This window comes from Vipera ursinii (genome assembly GCF_947247035.1).
Source record: "Vipera ursinii genome assembly, chromosome: 5".
NCBI lineage: Eukaryota > Metazoa > Chordata > Lepidosauria > Squamata > Viperidae > Vipera > Vipera ursinii.
In genome coordinates, this window is record NC_139518.1 from 2,535,874 (window position 1) to 2,554,519 (window position 18,646).

The window sequence follows — 18,646 nt, forward strand, 5'->3', positions numbered from 1 at the left end:
GGGATATGGCAACCGTCATAAATATGAGTCACTTGACCAGAGTCTGAATTTTGACCACGTGACCATGGCTGCAGTGATCGTGCGGAAAACCGTTGTAAATCACTTCTTTCAGTGACTTATAAGTTTGAACAGTCACTAAAGGCGCCTTTGTTAAGTTGAAGACTACCTACAGGCAAGCTCAGAGGGCAGCAAGGACTCCACTTGTCAACCCTGAGCTACACGTATTCTCCTTTACTGGAAACCCTACCTGTATTTAATGGCCATCAAAAGGCTCTCTTCTATTCAAGAGCAGAAGCTGCAGTCCTAGTAAGAACTTGGTCAATCTGTTCTCTAAAGCACCGGAGGGAAGGGGTGAGAAACAATGGTTGGAAACTGATCAGAGAAGCAACCTGGAATTAAGGAGAAACTTCCTGACAGTGAGGACAATTAACCAGTGGAACAGCTTGCCACCGGAAATCTTGAGCGCTCCATCACTGGAGGTTTTTAAGAAGAGACTGGACAATCACCTGTCTAAGATGGTATAGGTTCTCCTGCTTGGGCAGGAGGCTGGACTAGAAGACCTCCAACGTCCCTTCCAGCTCCTATTCTATTCTATTCTATTCTATTCTATTCTATTCTATTCTATTCTATTCTTCTATTCTGTTCTGTTCTATTCTGTTCTATTCTGTTCTCTATTCTATTCATTTCTATTCTACTCTACTCTGCATTCTATTCTGCGTTCTATTCTCTATTTTGCATTCTATTCTAATTCTATTCTACTCTATTTTGCATCCTATTCTATTCTGCATTCTGTTCTAATTCTATTCTAGTCTGATTTTTAGAATGAGATTGGAAGGTGTCACGTTTGACTCACCACGCCAACTCCCCCTCCCCCCCCCGGCAGACAGACAACAGAAACAGGGAGGGGTGGGTGGGTAGGTTTGACTGCAATTGATGGGTGGACAATGACTTTGCCCGCAAAAACTTCAGCGCTGGCTTTTCTCCTTCTTGTGCCTGTATGGATCTATCAGTAAAGTTATTCTCTTGGTAAAATAATGTCCCGGGAGTTTCTTCGGCTGCCTTATGCCAACGGGATGGTTGCCAGAAGGAAGTCTGAAGAGTCCTCAGTACAGGATCTACATTAGTACCCCTAGCAAATAACCACAGGCCCCCCTCTGTCCACCATAAATGAAAAAATTAACCCCCAAATAAGTTCCCTTCATCCATAGGAGATTAACTCCGGATTTCCCGCGTCTGGGTGTTTGTGCCCTGAAGACACCCGGTGAAGTCACACGGCTATCTTTACTATAAAACCAAGGTTTACCGGACAATCCCCTTGAAAAGATGAGTGTGGGAGGAGAAGAATTTGAACTTTATTGTAAAATTATCGTGTAGCCCCTAGCGACAGGAAAAAAACTAATTTAAAAGTCGTGATAGAAACCGAAATAGGAGAGACTGGATAAACCTACTTTGGAATAAAATGCTTCTGTTTGCAGAGGCAGGTTTTAAAGCTTAAATTTATTTATTTATTTATTTATTAATTTCAAATCACCCAGGTTTGGAGTTTATTATATCAGGCGTGCTAGAAACGGACTGGTAACATATACAGGCAATTGAAAATAAAACCCATGATATCATGACATTTATATTTGATAAGTCTTCCCTGGAATGTATTTACAGACATACAAATATAGGAAATATTAAAACAAAAAAAATTCTTTGGCTACGCTACTACTTACAACCGGCTTTCCCCCAGCGTGGTGCTCTGGAGCTGGGATGGATCACCAATTCTCTTAATTCTGAGCCAGCAACTGGCTGGGGATTAAGGAGATTGTGGTCCAACTCGTCTGCCCAGCACTAGCTGGGGAAAAACTGAATTACACTTTAGAGTTGGCAAAAACAACAAAAAAGGGATCTTCTGGCCTAGAGAAAACGCAAGTTTGGGGGGGCGCTGAAAACCCCCAACTTCCAACAGTTCTACGGAGAACACCGACGTTTTAAAACAAGACCCTTAATTTCATCAAGATGTAGCACCGGGTTACGACAGAAGGAACGCGGAAAGATGCTCTAACGTTGCTTTGTTAGCAATCGATCTGCTACGGACGTCACTCAACTGAGGTCATTTTGCAAAACGCGAACCTCCCGGCTACTATAAGGAAACTTCAGGGGCGCTCCGTGAAGAAAACATCCGGAGAAGAGCTTGCTTGATTAGCCGGTGGATAGTAAAAGCATTAACTCTCTCCTACTCAATCAACGAAGGAATAAAGCAATTTACTTCCTCGGCAATTCACGCCAACGTCTCTGGGAGAGACAAAAAAGAGTCAAGCAGGTATCCTCAGATTTGATCCAGCAAAAATAAAAATAAAAAACGTGGGTCTGCTTTCCACACAGCTACTTCATTTGACCTGGGTTGTTTGGTGGGATTTGGGGGAATTAAGATAGCCCGGATGAGCAATGACTGATTGACACCCAACCGGCATTCACTCAAGGCAGATGCCGGGGTGATTCTGGTTAACTTAAGTCTGGGCATAACTCGGTCCCTGGCCATGGGGATAATGTGGCCAGGCATTCATCAGGATAGGAAATCTCTTTTATTGCTGCTCAGAATTGGGTGGTAACGTGGCGAATCCACGCTCAAAAGAAAAGGACTTGATTCCTGGTTATTGGTAGTTCCTTGATTTAAAAAAAATCACAGCATTGAACTAATGTAGCAGAAAATACTGTGTGTGTGTGCTTGTGTGCGCGCGTGCAAGGGACAGGAGGGACACCCCCGTCCAACTTATAATCTTCATTATAGGATAGTCATCCGTTGCTGCTTCTACAGTTTTAACACACCTTTTTTGTTGTTTACATCAACTATAAGAAAAAAAAAGGAAATTGCACATAAATAAGAGCGAAACGCAAATCCCCCGGCCGTTTCAAACCTGCAATTTAAAAAAGGATTTGTTTGTTTGTTGTTTGTTCGGAGGGCGTCCTTCAGCCTTTTTTCTTTCGCTGGAAGGATAACCAAATCGTGTCGGCCGGACCGAGGAGTTTGCTTGCGGGCCACGCGCCGCTGAACGCAAAACCCGGCCTCGAACTGAGCAACGAAGCCGATGCTACCAGGCGGTAATCACACGGGTGCTGCTTGGGGAAGGGATAGGTGGGTGGGTGGGTGGGTAGAGAGATGGACTCTGCATTTTTCCGCCTGGCTGAGCTGCACCTGAAGAATGTCTTCTACAGTTCCGGCACCAGAGGGCCGGCAAATTGTCCTCCCCCCACTTCAAAATCAGTGCTTGTCTTCTGTGTTCCCTTTTGGGCTACGGGAGCAAGCATCTTTTGCAACAACGCAGAGCGCGTCTCTTGTGCGTTCATCCCTTCCATCTTTGTGCCGACGCCGAAGCTGATTCGCACGACTGAGTTGCAAGGAAGACTTTTTCTAAGCTAGCGTGGTTCAACTTTGGCCACTTTCGAGATGGGTTGAAGCCCACCCCTCTCGAAAGTGGCCAACGGTGAACCACGCCCTGGCCTAGGCAAAGAACAGACACCCTCCAACCGCCAAGAGGGGCAAACAGCTTCAAAGCAAACGATTTTCGCTCCAAACCTACGCCAAATGGTCCATCTTAGTGGTTTGGAAGTGCTGCAGGCTTGAAATTGTGCCCCAACCCGAAGAACAGAACAGCGTTATCTTGCCTTTGAGATTCTGCCCTGAACCCGCTGGGTTGACCCTTTGAAAGAAGCTGCTTCTAATTCAAAAGACTTTTTATCATGCACCCGTTAGGGACCCCCAAGGAAAAAAAAAAGTTTTAGGATTTCAAAAGCTCCAAACGTTGTAATACCGCAGGAGGACGGCTGTCAAAAGCTGAACTTTCACATCTACATCTGCATCTACCGGTTTTCTCAGGCTAGTTGGGGGGGGGGGCGAGTAGCCCAAACAGCAGATTATTAAAAAAACAAACCGCGGAGAACTTGCAAGCAGACGGAAAAAGAGGGTGCCCCTTGGAAGTCCGAAAACTCAAAACCCACAAAACGAGACTTCGGAAACACCGCATTGTGGCCCTTCAAAAAAAAAAACAACACACACACACAACGTATTTTTTCACTTGCAAAGCCGAGGGTCCCCAAACTGCAGAACCGTCCAGCTTTAAAGCAGAAAATGGGACCCTCCAGGCTCACTGCGGCCCTGGGTGGTTTTCTTTCAAGCAATCTCTTTTTCTACAAAGCCGCTTCTGTAAAGACCCCCAACCCATCCAAAGCCTTTTGCAAGCCAGCAGCAGCCTGAACAAAACAAGGCAGGAATTCCTGGGACCTGATGGCTATCGGATGCTCTCTTTTTTTGTCTGTTTTTGCCGAACAGGGTGTCGGTGTGTTCAAAGAGGGGTGTGTGGGAGGCCACTGTTTTTTTTTTTAACTTAAAAATGTAAGTGCATCCCACAGATGCAGGAAGCTGGCCATCCCGAGAAAGAGACAAAAATCAAAATAAAGAGTGATCCGAGGGTGTGTGTGTGTGTGTGTGTGTGTGTAGAAGTAAAGGGCAAGAAGGAAAGAAACAGGAAAGTCCTGGAAACGTTGCCTCTATTCGTAGCTTGGAGAAGCGAACCAGGAGCTTGAAAACAAACAAGATTGATCGGAAATAACTGGGGGGGGGGGTTTGGGGGCAGGCGAGGGCCCTGCAGCTAAATAGGAAAAAAACGAATGCAGTTATGGTCCTGCGCATCCATTCCCAAATCCCTTCCAACTAACCCTTTTTCTTACCTCCTCCAACCCTGCACATTTGTCCTGAGTGACCTCCATTAACTTTGCCTTCACTTATGAGTCCGAGAGACGCATTCGATTCATGTGCAAAGCATTTCAATAATAATAATAATAACAATAATAATAATTCTCCGGCCCTGCAACGACCGAGAACGGGGACTTCATTCCCACGGCAGCTGAATCGGCCCCACCGACATTTCTTCCCGGCCGATGCCTCTCCTGCTACTTGCTCAGGAATTGAATGGCTACAAACTCCTTCGATTGCACACCCTTTCCCTGGCACCCCAAACATCTGGCTTCCTTCCTCTACGGCGGGGGGTCCCCAACCTTGGACGCTTTATAAAGACTTGTGGACTTCAACCCCCAGATATTGGGTGGCCGGGGAATTCTGGGAGTTGAAGTCCACAAGTCTTAAAAGTAGCCAAGGTTGGGGAGCCTTGCTCTAGAGCACAACAACGCTGCCGCATTCCTACTCAACATACCAGAGCGCGCACTTTCCCACTCGCAACACAAGGAGTGGGTTTGGCTAGGATTGTCCCTAAGCGTGGAAACTGCACGGAAGGAAACGAGAGGATCTATTTGAATAGGATCTTGAAGCTCGGCATTCACTTGTTCTGCCTGACACACCGTCTCCCGGGGAATGTGTGTGTGTGTGTGTGTGTAACCTGCAAATTTTATTCAGGTTTGTCTTTTCCACGTGGGCAGAGTTACGCTCTGGGCAGATTCAAGGTCTTGCAGCTACTTTTCCAATGGGATCCAAACCGGGCCTGGTTCCTTTTTAAGAGTCCTTCCCAATTGCCTCCTCCAAGTAAGCGCTAAAGTAGTTTGCAATCTCACCGGCACATTTAATAAAAACTAATTAAGAAAACCAGGAAGATTTAACAGGAGGAGGAAAGCAAAAAGCTGGATTGGGTCAGCTGCACGGGGGGGGGGGGGGGCAGGGGGCGGTGAGCTGCTCTTTCAAGCACCCAGAAGGGCATCTAGCTGTGCCCCGTTCTTCTTCACTTAACAGGCATCCTTTATGCCTTTATTGCCCAAGCTTCAACTCCTTTGTGCTGCCAAAGGACAAACCAAAAAGCATTTGAGGGCTGATTATTAAAGTCGCATCAGGCTCTCTCAGATTCAGGCATCCAACTTGCTGACTTAGGGTAGAATTGTGCAGGATTTCTCGCACGTCTTGGGACCCAGCGTGCCGAAGGAACGTGCCTTTTCAGAACTTTTGTTAAGGGACAACTCAGTGGGAAGCGATGACGACGCCGAAAGGAAAGAAATAAGCGAAAGACCAGGGGGATTCGGGACTGGCTTTACGAGCGTCACCGCTGAGTCTTTCCGGAGCTGGCTTTGTCTGCGGGATCGTTCAGAGCAGAAGTGAGAAAATAAAAATAAAAATAATAATTAAACAAATTCCTCCGTGTGAAACCTGCCAAGAACCTCACATTTCTATGGCGGTGGGATTAAAAAGTCCTTCTTCTTTTTTCCCCCTGCTCAGATTTCCCGAGGAGGAGGAGGAGGAGATTTAAATAGGATGGCTCCTGGAATTCTTCATCCCCTTCCCTCCGGAAAAACCCACTTTACAAAGCACAAAAGTCCAATGGAAACCTCGGTGACCTCCCCCACAAAAAAAGAAGAAGAAAAAAAAGTGGAGAAACCAAAGGCAAAGGATTCCCACCAGGAAGCCGGGCTTCGGCGGTCGCTCTTCGAACACGAGATCTGTCTGTCCTGGGAGAGGCGGCACCCGCACTCGCCTCCTTCCGTCAGCCCGGGAAGCAGTTCTCAGGCCTCCTTAGGCAGCGCCCAGCTGCTGTGGTTGGGGGTGGTGCTGTTGTTTTGGGGGGGCCCATTCCAGGAGGGCCTGCACAGTCTCTGCCACCTGCGTCAACCCCTTCTCTTCTAAAATGTGCAGAGGCAAACACAATTGCTCCTACAAGAGGGGAGGGGGGGGAAAAAGACGCACACGCACAAAAAAAGGGGGGAGGGAGGGAGGAAAAAAAAAAGGATGACGATGAAAAATGAGTAGGAAAAAGGGAAGCGAAATTAAATTCGGACAGGGTGAGCGTGAACGAAGGATGGAATGCCGGCTTAAGGGAGAATCGCCTCTTAAGGTTGAACGCAAGACATCCGAAAATGTTGCTTTTCCAAAAAGCGACTGGATTTTCTCGGTCGTTTTATTTATCTAGCGAATGGCATTATCGTGCACGGACTGGCGACATACATAGCAACGTTTAGAATAGAATAGAGTCGGAGGGGAGCTTAGAGGTCATCTAGCCCAACCCCTTGCTCAGGCAGGAAACCCTATACCATTTTAGACAAATGCCTGTCCAGTCTCTTCTTAAAAACACCCCAGTGTTGGAGCATTCACCGCTTCTGGAGGCAGGTTGTTCCACTGGTTAGTTGTTCTAACTGTCAGGAAGTTTCTCCTTAGTTCCAGGTTGCTTCTAGATTTCATCTAGATCAGTAGAATCCAATAAACCCAATAAATGTGGGAAAACATCTATGTTCAAACATGACTGTCCAGGGCCATCTAATCACTGAAATGCAGCATCTATGTGGGGAAAAACCAAAACAATCAGATCCTGGACCAGTAGATGCCCTCAGCTTACAGCCGGTCACAAAGGGATCTAGTTTGAGGTGGGATCCCACCATCAACTAAGGCAGGGGTAGGCAACCTTGGCTCTTTTATGACTGGTGGACTTCAACTCCCAGAATTCCTCAGCCAGCCTGGCTCAGCTTGGAAACCTCTCCCTTTCCCCTCAGCGTGGCTGGCTGAGGAATTCTGGGAGTTGAAGTCCACCAGTCATGAAGGGGCCATAGTTCCCCACATGCTGTCTCAGGAATTCTGGGAGTTGAAGTCCATGAGTCATAAAAGAGCCAAGGTTGCCTACCCCTGAACTAAGGGAACGATATTATGCCCCGTTTATTACAAAGAGAGTCCTGACAGATGTGAATCCTATTCAGGATTGTCCATGGCTGATGCGGTAGTTCAAATCCTGGAATCTTTTTCTGTCCGGTCTTTCTCTCTCTTTCTACGTCTGGGGCGCTCAACGACCCCTTCGGCTTTCTCTTGGGAAAACTCTACCCTGGAGAAGCTTCTTGGATGAGAAGCGAAATGTTTTCAAAGATAAAAAAAAATAAAATAAGAAAGTCCAGTTGCCATTTGGGAAAAGCACCGTGATCTGGATGACTTGAGAATCTCCATAGACTTGAACGCAAGACCCCTGCTTTGTCCTCCGGGGATACAAAAGGGGAAGGGGCTTCCTTCTCCATACTTGCAGAGGAGGCTGGGGAAGAGCAGCCCACCCGCTCCGACCCCCAGGGGTCCTGGGACCGCCAGGTGCTGCCCCTCCCTCAGCCACAGAAGCTTCCTGGCAGACTTTAGCCCACCCTACCGCGCCGGATGGTGTTGAGGAAAGTGGAAGGAACAAACAGGATGCATTTGTCTTGAGCTTCCAACACGTGATGGGATGTACAGGCAGTCCTCGACTGACGACCATTGGTTTAGTGACCGTTCAGAGTTACATCAGCGCTGAAAAAAGGGACTCGTGACCGCTTTTCACCCTTAACGACCGCTGCAGCATCCCCAGGGGCACCTGATCGAAATTCGGACGCCGGGCAACTGACTCGTCTTTATGACGGTCGCAGTGCCCCAGGGTCAGGCGATCCCCTTTTGCGAACTTCTGACAAGCTAACTCAATGGGGGAAAACCGGTTTCACTTAACAACCGTTATCGCTAACTTAACAACTGCAGGGGTTGTTCACCTTAACGGCTGCGGCAAGAAAGGTCGTCGAATGGGACAAGAAGTCACTCAACAACTGGCTTGGCAATGAAAATGTTGGGCTCAGCTGTGGTCGTAAGTCAAGGTGAGTCCACCTAGCCAGACTGAGAACTCTGCTATCTGCATCTACACCAGGGCTCTTCAAACTTGGCCCTTTTATGACTTGTGGACTTCAACTCCCAGAATTCCTCAGCCAGGCACGCGTGCCTGGCTGAGGAATTCTGGGAATTGAAGTCCACAAGTCATAAAAGGGCCACATTTGAAGAGCCCTGGTCTACACTATACTCTGGGAACTACTTGGGAGAAGCTGTCTTCACCTTCATTCTCTCACACATACAGGTGGTCCTCAACATACGGCCATAACGGAGCCTGTCCATTACAGTTGTATGTTGGGTCCATCGTACGATTGACCTGGTTTCACACACACACACCCTTTCTGTGGCTGGGATTAAGAGAAGGGGGCAGTTGTAAAAACAGCTGTGAAGCAAGCCCACTGTTTGGTACAATAGGATTTTGCCCAAAGTTAACTTCTGACTGTTGGCAAAACCGTCGTAAAATGCAGTTACGTGACCACAGGGCGCTGCAAACAGCCATAAATGCAGCCGTGTGACTAACAGCCCGACCGCCAGAACTTTGGAACTGGCTCGTAACTCCCGTTTTCAGCGACGTCGCAACTTCTAACAATCACGAAGCAAGGGGTTGTAAGTGGAGGACCATCTGTAATTCTGTAATATCCGGGCTGAGTTGTCTCTTTTTTTCCCCTCTGGGATATACCCCTCCCTCCTGGAAACCCACCTCCTCGCCACGTTTGATCACACAACGGAGGCCAGGTGTCTCAAGGAAATCCACGCACCATCTTCAGCAAATCGGAATTTGCCTCCCAATTCAAATGTTTTGATTTTTTCCCCCTCTCTTTTAAATCAGAGGAAGTTTCTCCCCCTTGAGCAGAAGCCGCTGGCCTTGCTTGCACGTGGGAAGGGGTGTACAAGCAAGGATTCCTCCGTGGGCAAGCCAGGCTGAGTCTCCCGCTGAGTTTGCTTCCCGACCCGGGGAGGGGGGCCTTGTCGTTGTCCTCCTCTGGACTAAGTGAACCGCAACCACCCAGCCGGATTTGGAGGCGACTTTATTGAACCCACGAAGCCCAAAGCGACAGAGCCCGCGCCAACAGGTGTGTACCGAGAGAACGTGCAAAGCGGGATGCGTGTTGTCAAGCACCGGAGGGGGGGGGGAAAGCCAAGCGCTTGTTAGCTATGGATTTTATAGGAAGTACAAAGACAACAAGCTCAGACAGAAGGATTTTCACAACGCGGAGACGGGAGGGCGTGTGCAAAAATGACATTTTTCACCGGGCAGAGGCGAATGAACGAAAACTCCTTACGCTACGCACTTGGAACACAGGCACTCGTTTCTTACAACCCATCTTTGCAAACGTCTCTGTCTAGAAAAGTCCGGCAACGCCAAGATGAACAGTGCTTTGCCTAGCTCAGTGGTTCTCAACCTGTGGTCCCCGGACCCCGGTGTGTGTGTGTGGGGGAAGCAGGATGTCGTTATAGGGAGGGTTGGGAAAAAAATGTTACGATTTAAATCTTAAGTTTGGGGGGGGTGTCCGTGGCCATGGCCGGTGGCCACAAAAGGTATTTAAAGGGGGTCCGTGGTGAAGAAAAGGTTGAGAACTCCTTAGCTTAGTAGCACTTCTGGAAAACTGAAGATCTACAGCAGGGCTTTTCAACTTTTTCACCCATTGTACCACTTTTAGGATACGGCAACCTCCGAGGACCACCAGTCACCTAGCAAGGTGTCAAAAACTTGACCGAAAAAAAAGGGATGAAGTACAGGTAGTCCTCGACTTACAACAGTTCCCTTGGTGACTGTTCAAAGTTACAACGGCACTGGAAAAAGGGCCCCCCAAGCCACAGCCGAGCAAGACACCAGCCTGCCCGCCCGGCGGCGCTCTTCCTCCTGTCCGAGGTTTTCATGGTTGTGAGCATTTCTGTTGCGGATCGGCAGCTGGGGTGGGGGGGGTGTTTGGTTTTTATCACCCCCCGGTCTGCTGGGTGGTGGCAGCAGGTTTTGGTCACTTCACATGACCCTGGGACACTGTGACCGTCCTAAATATGAATCAGTTGCCAAGCATCTGGATGTGAATCACAAGACCCTGGAGATGCTGCAACATTCCAGCTGATCGGCGCTTCTTCTGGGCTCAGAAGTGCCAGGATTAGTGCTGAGCTCCAGCTGGATCCTGGCGCTGATCCTGGCGCTTCCGCTGAGCCCTGACAGCCCTGCAGTTCCAGCCGTCTCTCGCTCAGGCTTGTGCGGTGCTGCCACTGGTTCAGCTCGTTCCCCTCCCCCGCTACCACTTCTCTAGGATGGTGGCGTACCACCTGCCAGGTGCCAAGGTACCCCAGGTGGTACCCGTACCACTGGTTGAAAAGCCCTGAGCTACAGGGCTGAGCTGAGTCTTTTCTTGATTTCGAATCTTTGCTGATCCTATACAAACAGAGGAGGGTATCTGGGCCTCCTTCAACTCCTTCCCACCATTAACCAGGTTGAGAGACCCCCGTGCTAAGCCATACAAGGGGGGTTGGTTCTTAGCTTAGTGCAGATTATCCAAATGTGGCAAGTTCTGGACTTCAACTCCCAGAATTCCTCAGCTAGCTACGGTGGAGGGGTCCCCCCCCCGCCTGAATGCCTTTGAGCCTTATCGTGAGTCTTTTCTGGAAGAAAGCTGCTCATCTTGGAAGATTCCTGTATTACAGGCAGAGAACAATAAAAGTAGCTAGTTTGAACTCTACCCATCTGGGTCAGGTCGATTGGGCCCGACAGATATTGTCGTTTTTTTATCTTGTTGTAAAATGCCTAGAGCTGCCTGACAACAAGATGGGCGGCGTTTAAACCAGGGGTCTTCAAACCTGGCCCTTTTATGACTCGTGGACTTGCAACTCCCAGAATTCCTCAGCCAGCGTGCCGCGCTGGCTGAGGAATTCTGGGAGTTGCAAGTCCAGGAGTCATAAAAGGGCCAGGTTTGAAGACCCCCTGGGTTCAAACTAACTAACCACAGGTACTCCTCGACTTGCAAACACGAGCGAATCCAAAATTTGAGCTGCGAAGCGAGACGTCTCTTCAGTGAATTTTGCCCCATGTTACGACTTCTCTCGCCACGGTTCTTAAGTGAATCCCGGCAAGTTGCTAAGTTGGGAGCACGACTGCTAAGGGAATCGGACTTCTGCCCATCGGCTTTACTTGTCGGGAAGTCGCCAAAGGTGATGACCGCGTGACCCCAGGACCCGGCCACCGTCATAAATTAAACCAGTTGCCACGCCTCCAAATCTTGATCACGTGGCAACGCGGGGATGGGGCAAGAGTCTTAAGTGTGAAAAACGGTCACAAATCCCCTTTTTTCCCCCAGTGCCGTTGTAACTTTGAACAGCCACTAAACGACCTGTTGTAAGCCGAGGACCGCCTGTAAGTAACTCACAAACCCACTCGCTAACTCAGCGCCCTAATTTTTCTTGGCAATGCAGATTGGCTCTGTCTCCAACCCTGCCCATTCCCCTCGTGGGATCAGTATTTTTTTTCTTTGGGGCTGCATAAACCCCTATCCTGGGGGTGTGTGACTCTAAGCACTCAGGCTTGACCCCCCCCCCTGAGGTAGTTTTCTCCCACGGATTTCTCTCCTCTGATTTCCCAAACGACAGGAGAGGCACCAAGCTGAGGAAGGGAAGTCAACCTCTCGCTGAGCTATGCGACTTCAGGAAAAAAAAAAAGAGAGAGAAATAAAAATCTTACATCCCCATTGAAAACTGATGGAGCTGTATGACCTATACTAGGGGTCTCCAACTTCCCGGGCCGTGGACCGGTAGCGGGCCGTGGCACGCCAGCAACCGGTCCACGCAAACAAGCAAAGCCCCATCCGTGGGATGCAGGCAGCGCGCAAAACCACGCGTTCTCTGGTCTGTGAAAAAAAACCTTTCTCCACGGAACCGGTCCCTGGTGCCCAAAAGGTTGGGGACCTCTGACCTATGGAGCCTTGGTGGAGCAGTGGGCTAATGCCTCCTTAAGTAACACCAGCTGCCTGCAATTAGTGCAGGTTCGAGTCCCACCAGGCTCAAGGTTGACTCAGCCTTCCATCCTTCCCAGGTAGGTCAAATAAGGACCCAGATTGTTGGGGGCAATTAAGCTGACTTTGTAATAATGCCGCTTGGGGGGGAGGGCGAAAGCCCTAATAAGCAGGCATATACATAGAATGAAGGCTACTGCTAAGCTTGTAAGCCACCCTGAGTCTTCGGAGAAAGGCGGGATATAAATGTAATAAAAATAAAAATAAAAATAAAATATGGGACAAAAAACGAAAAAAAACACCACACCAAGCATAGCAACAGGCCTGGTTCAGCCAGCTCCAGATAATCAAAGTTTGCCTGCTTAAGCTTACAAGCTCTAGGAAGAATAAATAAATAAATAAAGTTGTTACGGAGCAAAGGATCCAACTGGGGGGAGGGGCAGGGGAAAAAACAAAAAAAGAAATACGATTCGTGGGATTTGCAGAAAAATCTACTAGCTGCACAACCAGGCTGGCCAGGAATACCCTGAAGTTTCCCGTTTGAAGAATCGGCAGCTGTCAAAGGTTCCAAATAGTTAACGGTCTACTGGCAATGCAATTCAGGAAGTGTGCGAGGGAGGTTCACGCAACATAGGTTTGCGTTCCCTTGCAGCGGTTTGTCAACCTTCAACAAGCCTGTCTGAGGTCCTTGGTGCTCTCCGAGACCGGCTTGTTCTCATGCAGACGTTCCACTACCCAACTAGGGAAGAGCATCAGGGCTGGAAGGAAGTGGGGTTTGCTGTCCGCAAGCAAGCTGCTTAAGAGATAAACCCAGACAAAGACCACTTCCTTCGGTCACGGATGACGTGACCCTGTCGGGTCCTGAAACGTCTGCAAGGAAACCACCCAGCTCAGAGAGCACCAAGGACCCCACAGTCCTCCTCCTCCTCCTCCCTTCTACAACTGATGACGTAACCTAGTTAGGTCATGTAATGTCTGCAAGGAAAAAAAACCAAACTCAAGAGAGCACCAAGGGCCCCATAGTCTTCCTTCTCCTCCAAGATGGGTGATGTAACCTAGTTGGGTCACGAAACGTCTGCAAGAAAACCACCCAGCTCAGAGAGCACCAAGGACCCCACAGTCCTCCTCCTCCTCCTCCCTTCTACAACTGATGACATAACCTAGTTAGGTCATGAAACGTCTGCAAGGAAAAAAACCAAACTCAAGAGAGCACCAAGGGCCCCATAGTCTTCCTCCTCCTCCAAGACGGGTGATGTTACCTAGTTGGGTCATGAAACATCTGCAAGGGCACCACCCAGCTCCGAGAGCATCAAGGACCCCCACAGTTCAACCCTGAGCTACAAATAATTCTCCTCTTATCGGTACAATCGTGTTCAAGTAGGAGCTGGTGGTCAGTTTGCTGCAAGGCCCCAAAGTGCGCATCTCTGCCAGAGGAGGAAGAGAGCAGACTCGCTTGCTCTTGCTCTGTTGAGCTTCTGCCTGCCAGTCTGGATGAACAGGGAGAGCCAGCCCTGGGTGAGGTGTGTGTGTGTGTGGTCTCTCGCGATCGAAGCCCACCAGGCGAGGGCAATCCAGACAGGAAGAAGCAAAAGACAAAATTAATTTGCTGGAGCCTCCAGATTCCTGCCCAGGCAGAGCAACAGGATTCCCTGAGAAAGTCAAAAGCACCAGAGAGCATAACGTGGCTGAGGATGAGGGTCCTCGGTGCCCTCGGAGCCAGGTTGTTTTCCTGCAGACGTTTCATGACCCAACTAGGTAACATCATCAGTGCTAGAAGAGGGAAGGGGCGGGGCGGGCTTTGCACTCAACTGTTACCTACAAAGCCCTGATGTTGTTGCCTAGTTCGGCTCAGGAAACGTCTGCAAGGAAACCGCCAAGCTCGGGGACCACCGAGGACCCCTCGTTTCAACCCGGAGCTACAAATCTTCTCCTTTTATTAGGCGGAGACGGTTCGGCTTTGGTGTTAAAACCTGAGCATCAGAGGCGTCATCAGTGGGTCGAGTCGAGACCGTTTCCGGCAAGAATGGAGAGCTTCTCCAAGCAGAGGCTGGTGTTAAGACCCGGGGTGAGGGCTTAGCCCTCATCAAACCACCTTTTTTCTCCCAGGGGACCCCACCCCACCCCCCACGGACATCGCCCCTTCTCTTTGGGGGACACCGGCTTCGGTAAGGGATGCCTTCAAGCCAAGCAGGTTTTCTAGTTCTGGACAAGCCTGCAAGGTGGTTGAGTAAGGCTGGGCAGGGCTTCAGGTCAGACTGAAGCAAGGAAAAGTGCGTGGGGAAGGGGAGATTCAGGTAGTCCTCGACTTACGACCACCGTTGAGCTCAACCTTTCCGCTGCTAAGCAAGACAGCTGAGGAGCGAGCGCTTGCCCCCTTTTACGACCTTGGCTCACAGTGGTTCAACGAAGCACTCCCGTTTAAGTCAGTAACACGGTGGTTACGCGATCCTAGGGACTTTTTAGCTTGTCGGGTGGCAGCGAAAGGGAGCTTGGCCTGACCCCCCCGGGGCACACGGCGACCGTCATAAATGCGAGTCAGTCGCCGAGTCAGTCTGAATTCTGATCCACGTGACCCTGGGTTACGCGGCAACAGTCGTTAAGTGCGAAAAACGGCCTTACAAGTCCCTTTTTCCCCCCATTGGGGCTGTAACTTCGCACGGTCACTTCAAGGGACCGTTGTAAGCTGAGGACTAGCTGTATCGGGTCAGATCTGAACGGGGAGAGCTGAAGAAAGGTAAAAGCCACAGCAACAGACGGACGTTTTTCAAACTGGGCAATCTCCAAGAGGTGTGGACTTCAACTCCCAGGATCCCCCAACCAGCGACTGCCAAGTTTGAGAAAGACGATTGTAAACCGACGACGGATAGCACAAATGCTTACCTCGGCTAGGATACAGCTGGAATATTTTGGGGGAAGCCACACATAGTTCTTACAGGAAAATCCCCCAGCTTTGAAATAAGATCAGGGGCTGCTCTGTAGCCTCCTGCGTGGCCAGTCCTTGACTTATGACACCAACGGAGCCCAGGATCTTAAGTTGTTGCTGTCATTAAGCAAGGCAGCCACGCCATCCCGGCTCCCCCTGTTGCGGTCGTGACGCAGAGCACGGGGGTGCCTCGGGGCTGGCGGAGGAGCCGGTTTGCTGAACGAATGGTCGTTAAGTCGAGGACCCCCCCTGCGTTTCTTCCAGAGCCGAGATACCTATTAGGTAAATTAAAATGGCTGACTTGGGATTGACCCAAGATGCTGGCACAGCTGTGCAGAGGTAGCCAGGATTTCAGCTCGGAGACCAGGGCTTCTCCCCATGGGGGGTGGGTGGGGGGGGTGAGCGGTCAAGAGCTGGCCCAGAGCTTACGGAAGTTGTTCTCTTTGGAGAAATAACGTTTCCTACCTGAGTAATTGGCCAGGTGGGGGGGGGAAAAAAGGAAAGAGACACCCAAGGATCAGGGGACAGAGGCCTCTGTAAAAATTTTTTTTTAAAGAGGCCAGCATTGAGGAGCTTCCTTCTTCTAACGTTGGGCTAAGCTGAAATGCGCCCGTGGAGGGCCCTTGTCAAAAAAAATAAAATAAATCTGCTGCTATTTCGCAGCAAACGTTGTCGCCTTCAGACATGAAACGACGACTGAATCGCTTTTAGAGGCCACTCACCTGGAGCAGCAAAGGAGAACTCTGATGCAGAGGTCCCCGGAAAAGAGTTTCTTTCTTTCTTTCTTTCTTTCTTTCTTTCTTTCTTTCTTTCTTTCTTTCTTTCTTTCTTTCTTTCTCTCTCTCTCTCTTTCTTTCTTTTCTTTCTTTCTCTTTCTTTCTTTCTTTTCTTTTTCTTTCCTATCTATCTATCTATCTATCTATCTATCTATCTATCTATCTATCTATCTATCTAATCTATCTATCAAAGGCAGGTATTATACCCCAGAAAAGCCTGTAGCTTGCTCAAATCTTGAGAAATAAATAAATGATAGATAGATAGATAGATAGATAGATAGATAGATAGATAGATAGATAGATAGATAGATAAATAGATAGATAGATAGATAGATAGATAGATAGATAGATAGATAGATAGATAGATAGATAGATAGATAGATAGATAATCTGGTATGGTCCCCGAGGAAGATGGCTGACCATCTTTCGCAAAACCGGCTGGCCTTTGCCGACGGCTAAATTTCCCTTCTTATCTCTACCCTGTGCTCCAGGACCTCAAAGAGGGCAAACTTCCTAATTTTACAAAAATATCTAGTCGTGTTAAGTTAAAATAAACCCACGTGGACCGGTTTTCTTCCCCCACCCTCCCTCATTTCCCATAAAGCATTCCACAGTGTAACACAGCAAGATTCTTTTTTTTTTCCAATGATTGGGGGGTCAGCAACCGGCAGCCTGCTGGCCAAATCCGGCCCATGGGCTAAAAAAAAAGAAAAAAAGAAACAGGCCAACTGGGGATAGATGGGTCAGTCCTGAGCCTCAGCCAAGCTCCTGGAGAGGCCGGGGTCTCTTGGACAAGGGTGGCTGCCCAGTGGCTGCCGTGTGCCTTGGTTTGCAGACCTGCCAGCCGCCCCTGGAGAGGCAGAGAAGGGACAGGATTTGGCCCTTGAGATAGCACGGTTGCTGACGCCTGCTAACTCGCAGCCAGTTCGCACAGAGCAGGCTTGCTGGTGGATTTGAACCCGTGCGCCTCCTTGCAGCCTCACACCCCCACCCACCCCCCCCCGAGCGTTCACCGGCCAGTTGCAGGAGGAGCCGGCGGCACAGGTGACCGGCAAAGGTTGAGTGTTCCCCCCTCCCTCCCCACCTCAGAGGAAAAAGACCCAGCGGTAGAACACGCAGACCATGAGCATCAGGGTACAGTAAAAGGCAGCGAAAGCGCAAAGCTGAGTGGAGAGTAGCACCAGACTCGGCTCTTCGGAATCTGTGCCCAGAGAAAGGAGGGACTCGACGGTCCTTTGAATGCTGAGGTTTAGCTGGAGAATGTCAGAAGGGGAACACAAGGTGTCCTATCCAGAGGGGCAGCAGGAAGGGAAAACAGACAGAAAAAAAAATTAGTAGAAGCTTCATCACCGGTAGGCACGCCGGACTCGGCCAAAGCTGCCCAAGGGAAGTTATTCGCCAGGTTGCAACGTTCCCACTTTTGGCCAACCACCCCTACTCGTGCGTAGGCGTAACCAGCAGCCCCTCGACCCGCGAGCAAACCGGAGCTCAAAATTTCCCTGGTTAAGCCAGACGGTTGCTAAGCGAGTTTGGCCCCGTTTTGCAACCGGGGCCAAATTGGGAATACGGTCTTGGCCAAATTGGGAATAGGGTCGTGCCAACAGTTCTGAAGAAGCTTCTTGGCTGCAAAGCCAAACGTCGCCAAGGAGAATCAAAGTCCGGTTGCCTTTTGAGGAGGGGGAAAAAAAAAAGCAGCTTTGGATGACTGAAGTAACCTGGTTGTTAAAGCGAACCTGGCTTCCCCCGTTGTCTTTGCATGTCAGAAGATGGCAAAAGGGGGTGAACCCCCAAAATCCATCGGTCAGTTGCATCAAATTCCCGGGTGTGCAGCTAACGGGTAGGCTGGCTTGGTCGCTCAAGAGCGAGACACATGTGAAGCGAGCCTAGCAGTGCCTGCATTTTCTGCGTCGCATGAGAAAAGCACGTTTTCCTTCCCCCGTCCTGACCACTTTCTACAGGGGGACGATCGAGAGCATCCTGTCATACGGCATCGCAGTCTGGTTTGCAAGCATCCCTGCTTCGGACAGGAAGGCGGTGCAGAGAGTGGTGAGGACAGCAGAAAAGATTATTGGCAGTTCACTCCTGTCTATCCAGGACATGGCACGGAAGCGTCGCTTGAGCAGGGTCTGCAAGATTGTCTGGCATGCTACACACCCTCTTCACAACCTGTTTTCCTTGCTACCTTCTTGGGAGGAGGGGGCTCTGTGGTATCCGAAGCAGAACATCCAGTTTCAGTCCCAGTTTTGTGCCAGACAGCATCAACCTTGGGAACTCTTAAAGCTTCCTCCTTCCGTTATGTATTCAAAATGGACAGAGATTAATATTTATATGTTGCTTATATGTATGGGTGTAGGTCAGGGGGTAGGCAAGCTTGGCGCTTTTATGACTGGTGGACTTCAACTCC

The 18,646-nt window shown here is 49.6% G+C and overlaps 1 protein-coding gene across 1 annotated transcript in view; it reads right to left on the reverse strand.

Annotated features, from left to right (window-relative positions):
* Positions 1-6,002: 6,002 nt before the first annotated feature.
* The window catches only part of LRCH3 (leucine rich repeats and calponin homology domain containing 3), a 109,434-nt gene continuing 96,790 nt past the window's right edge, over positions 6,003-18,646 (reverse strand). The window contains exons 18-19 of the mRNA XM_083364855.1: positions 17,343-17,495; positions 6,003-6,634 (exon numbers count right to left, since the gene is read on the reverse strand). Of these exons, the coding sequence (XP_083220981.1) occupies positions 6,497-6,634; positions 17,343-17,495 (291 nt within the window). The 3' untranslated portion in view covers positions 6,003-6,496. The remainder of the gene's footprint in view (positions 6,635-17,342; positions 17,496-18,646) is intronic.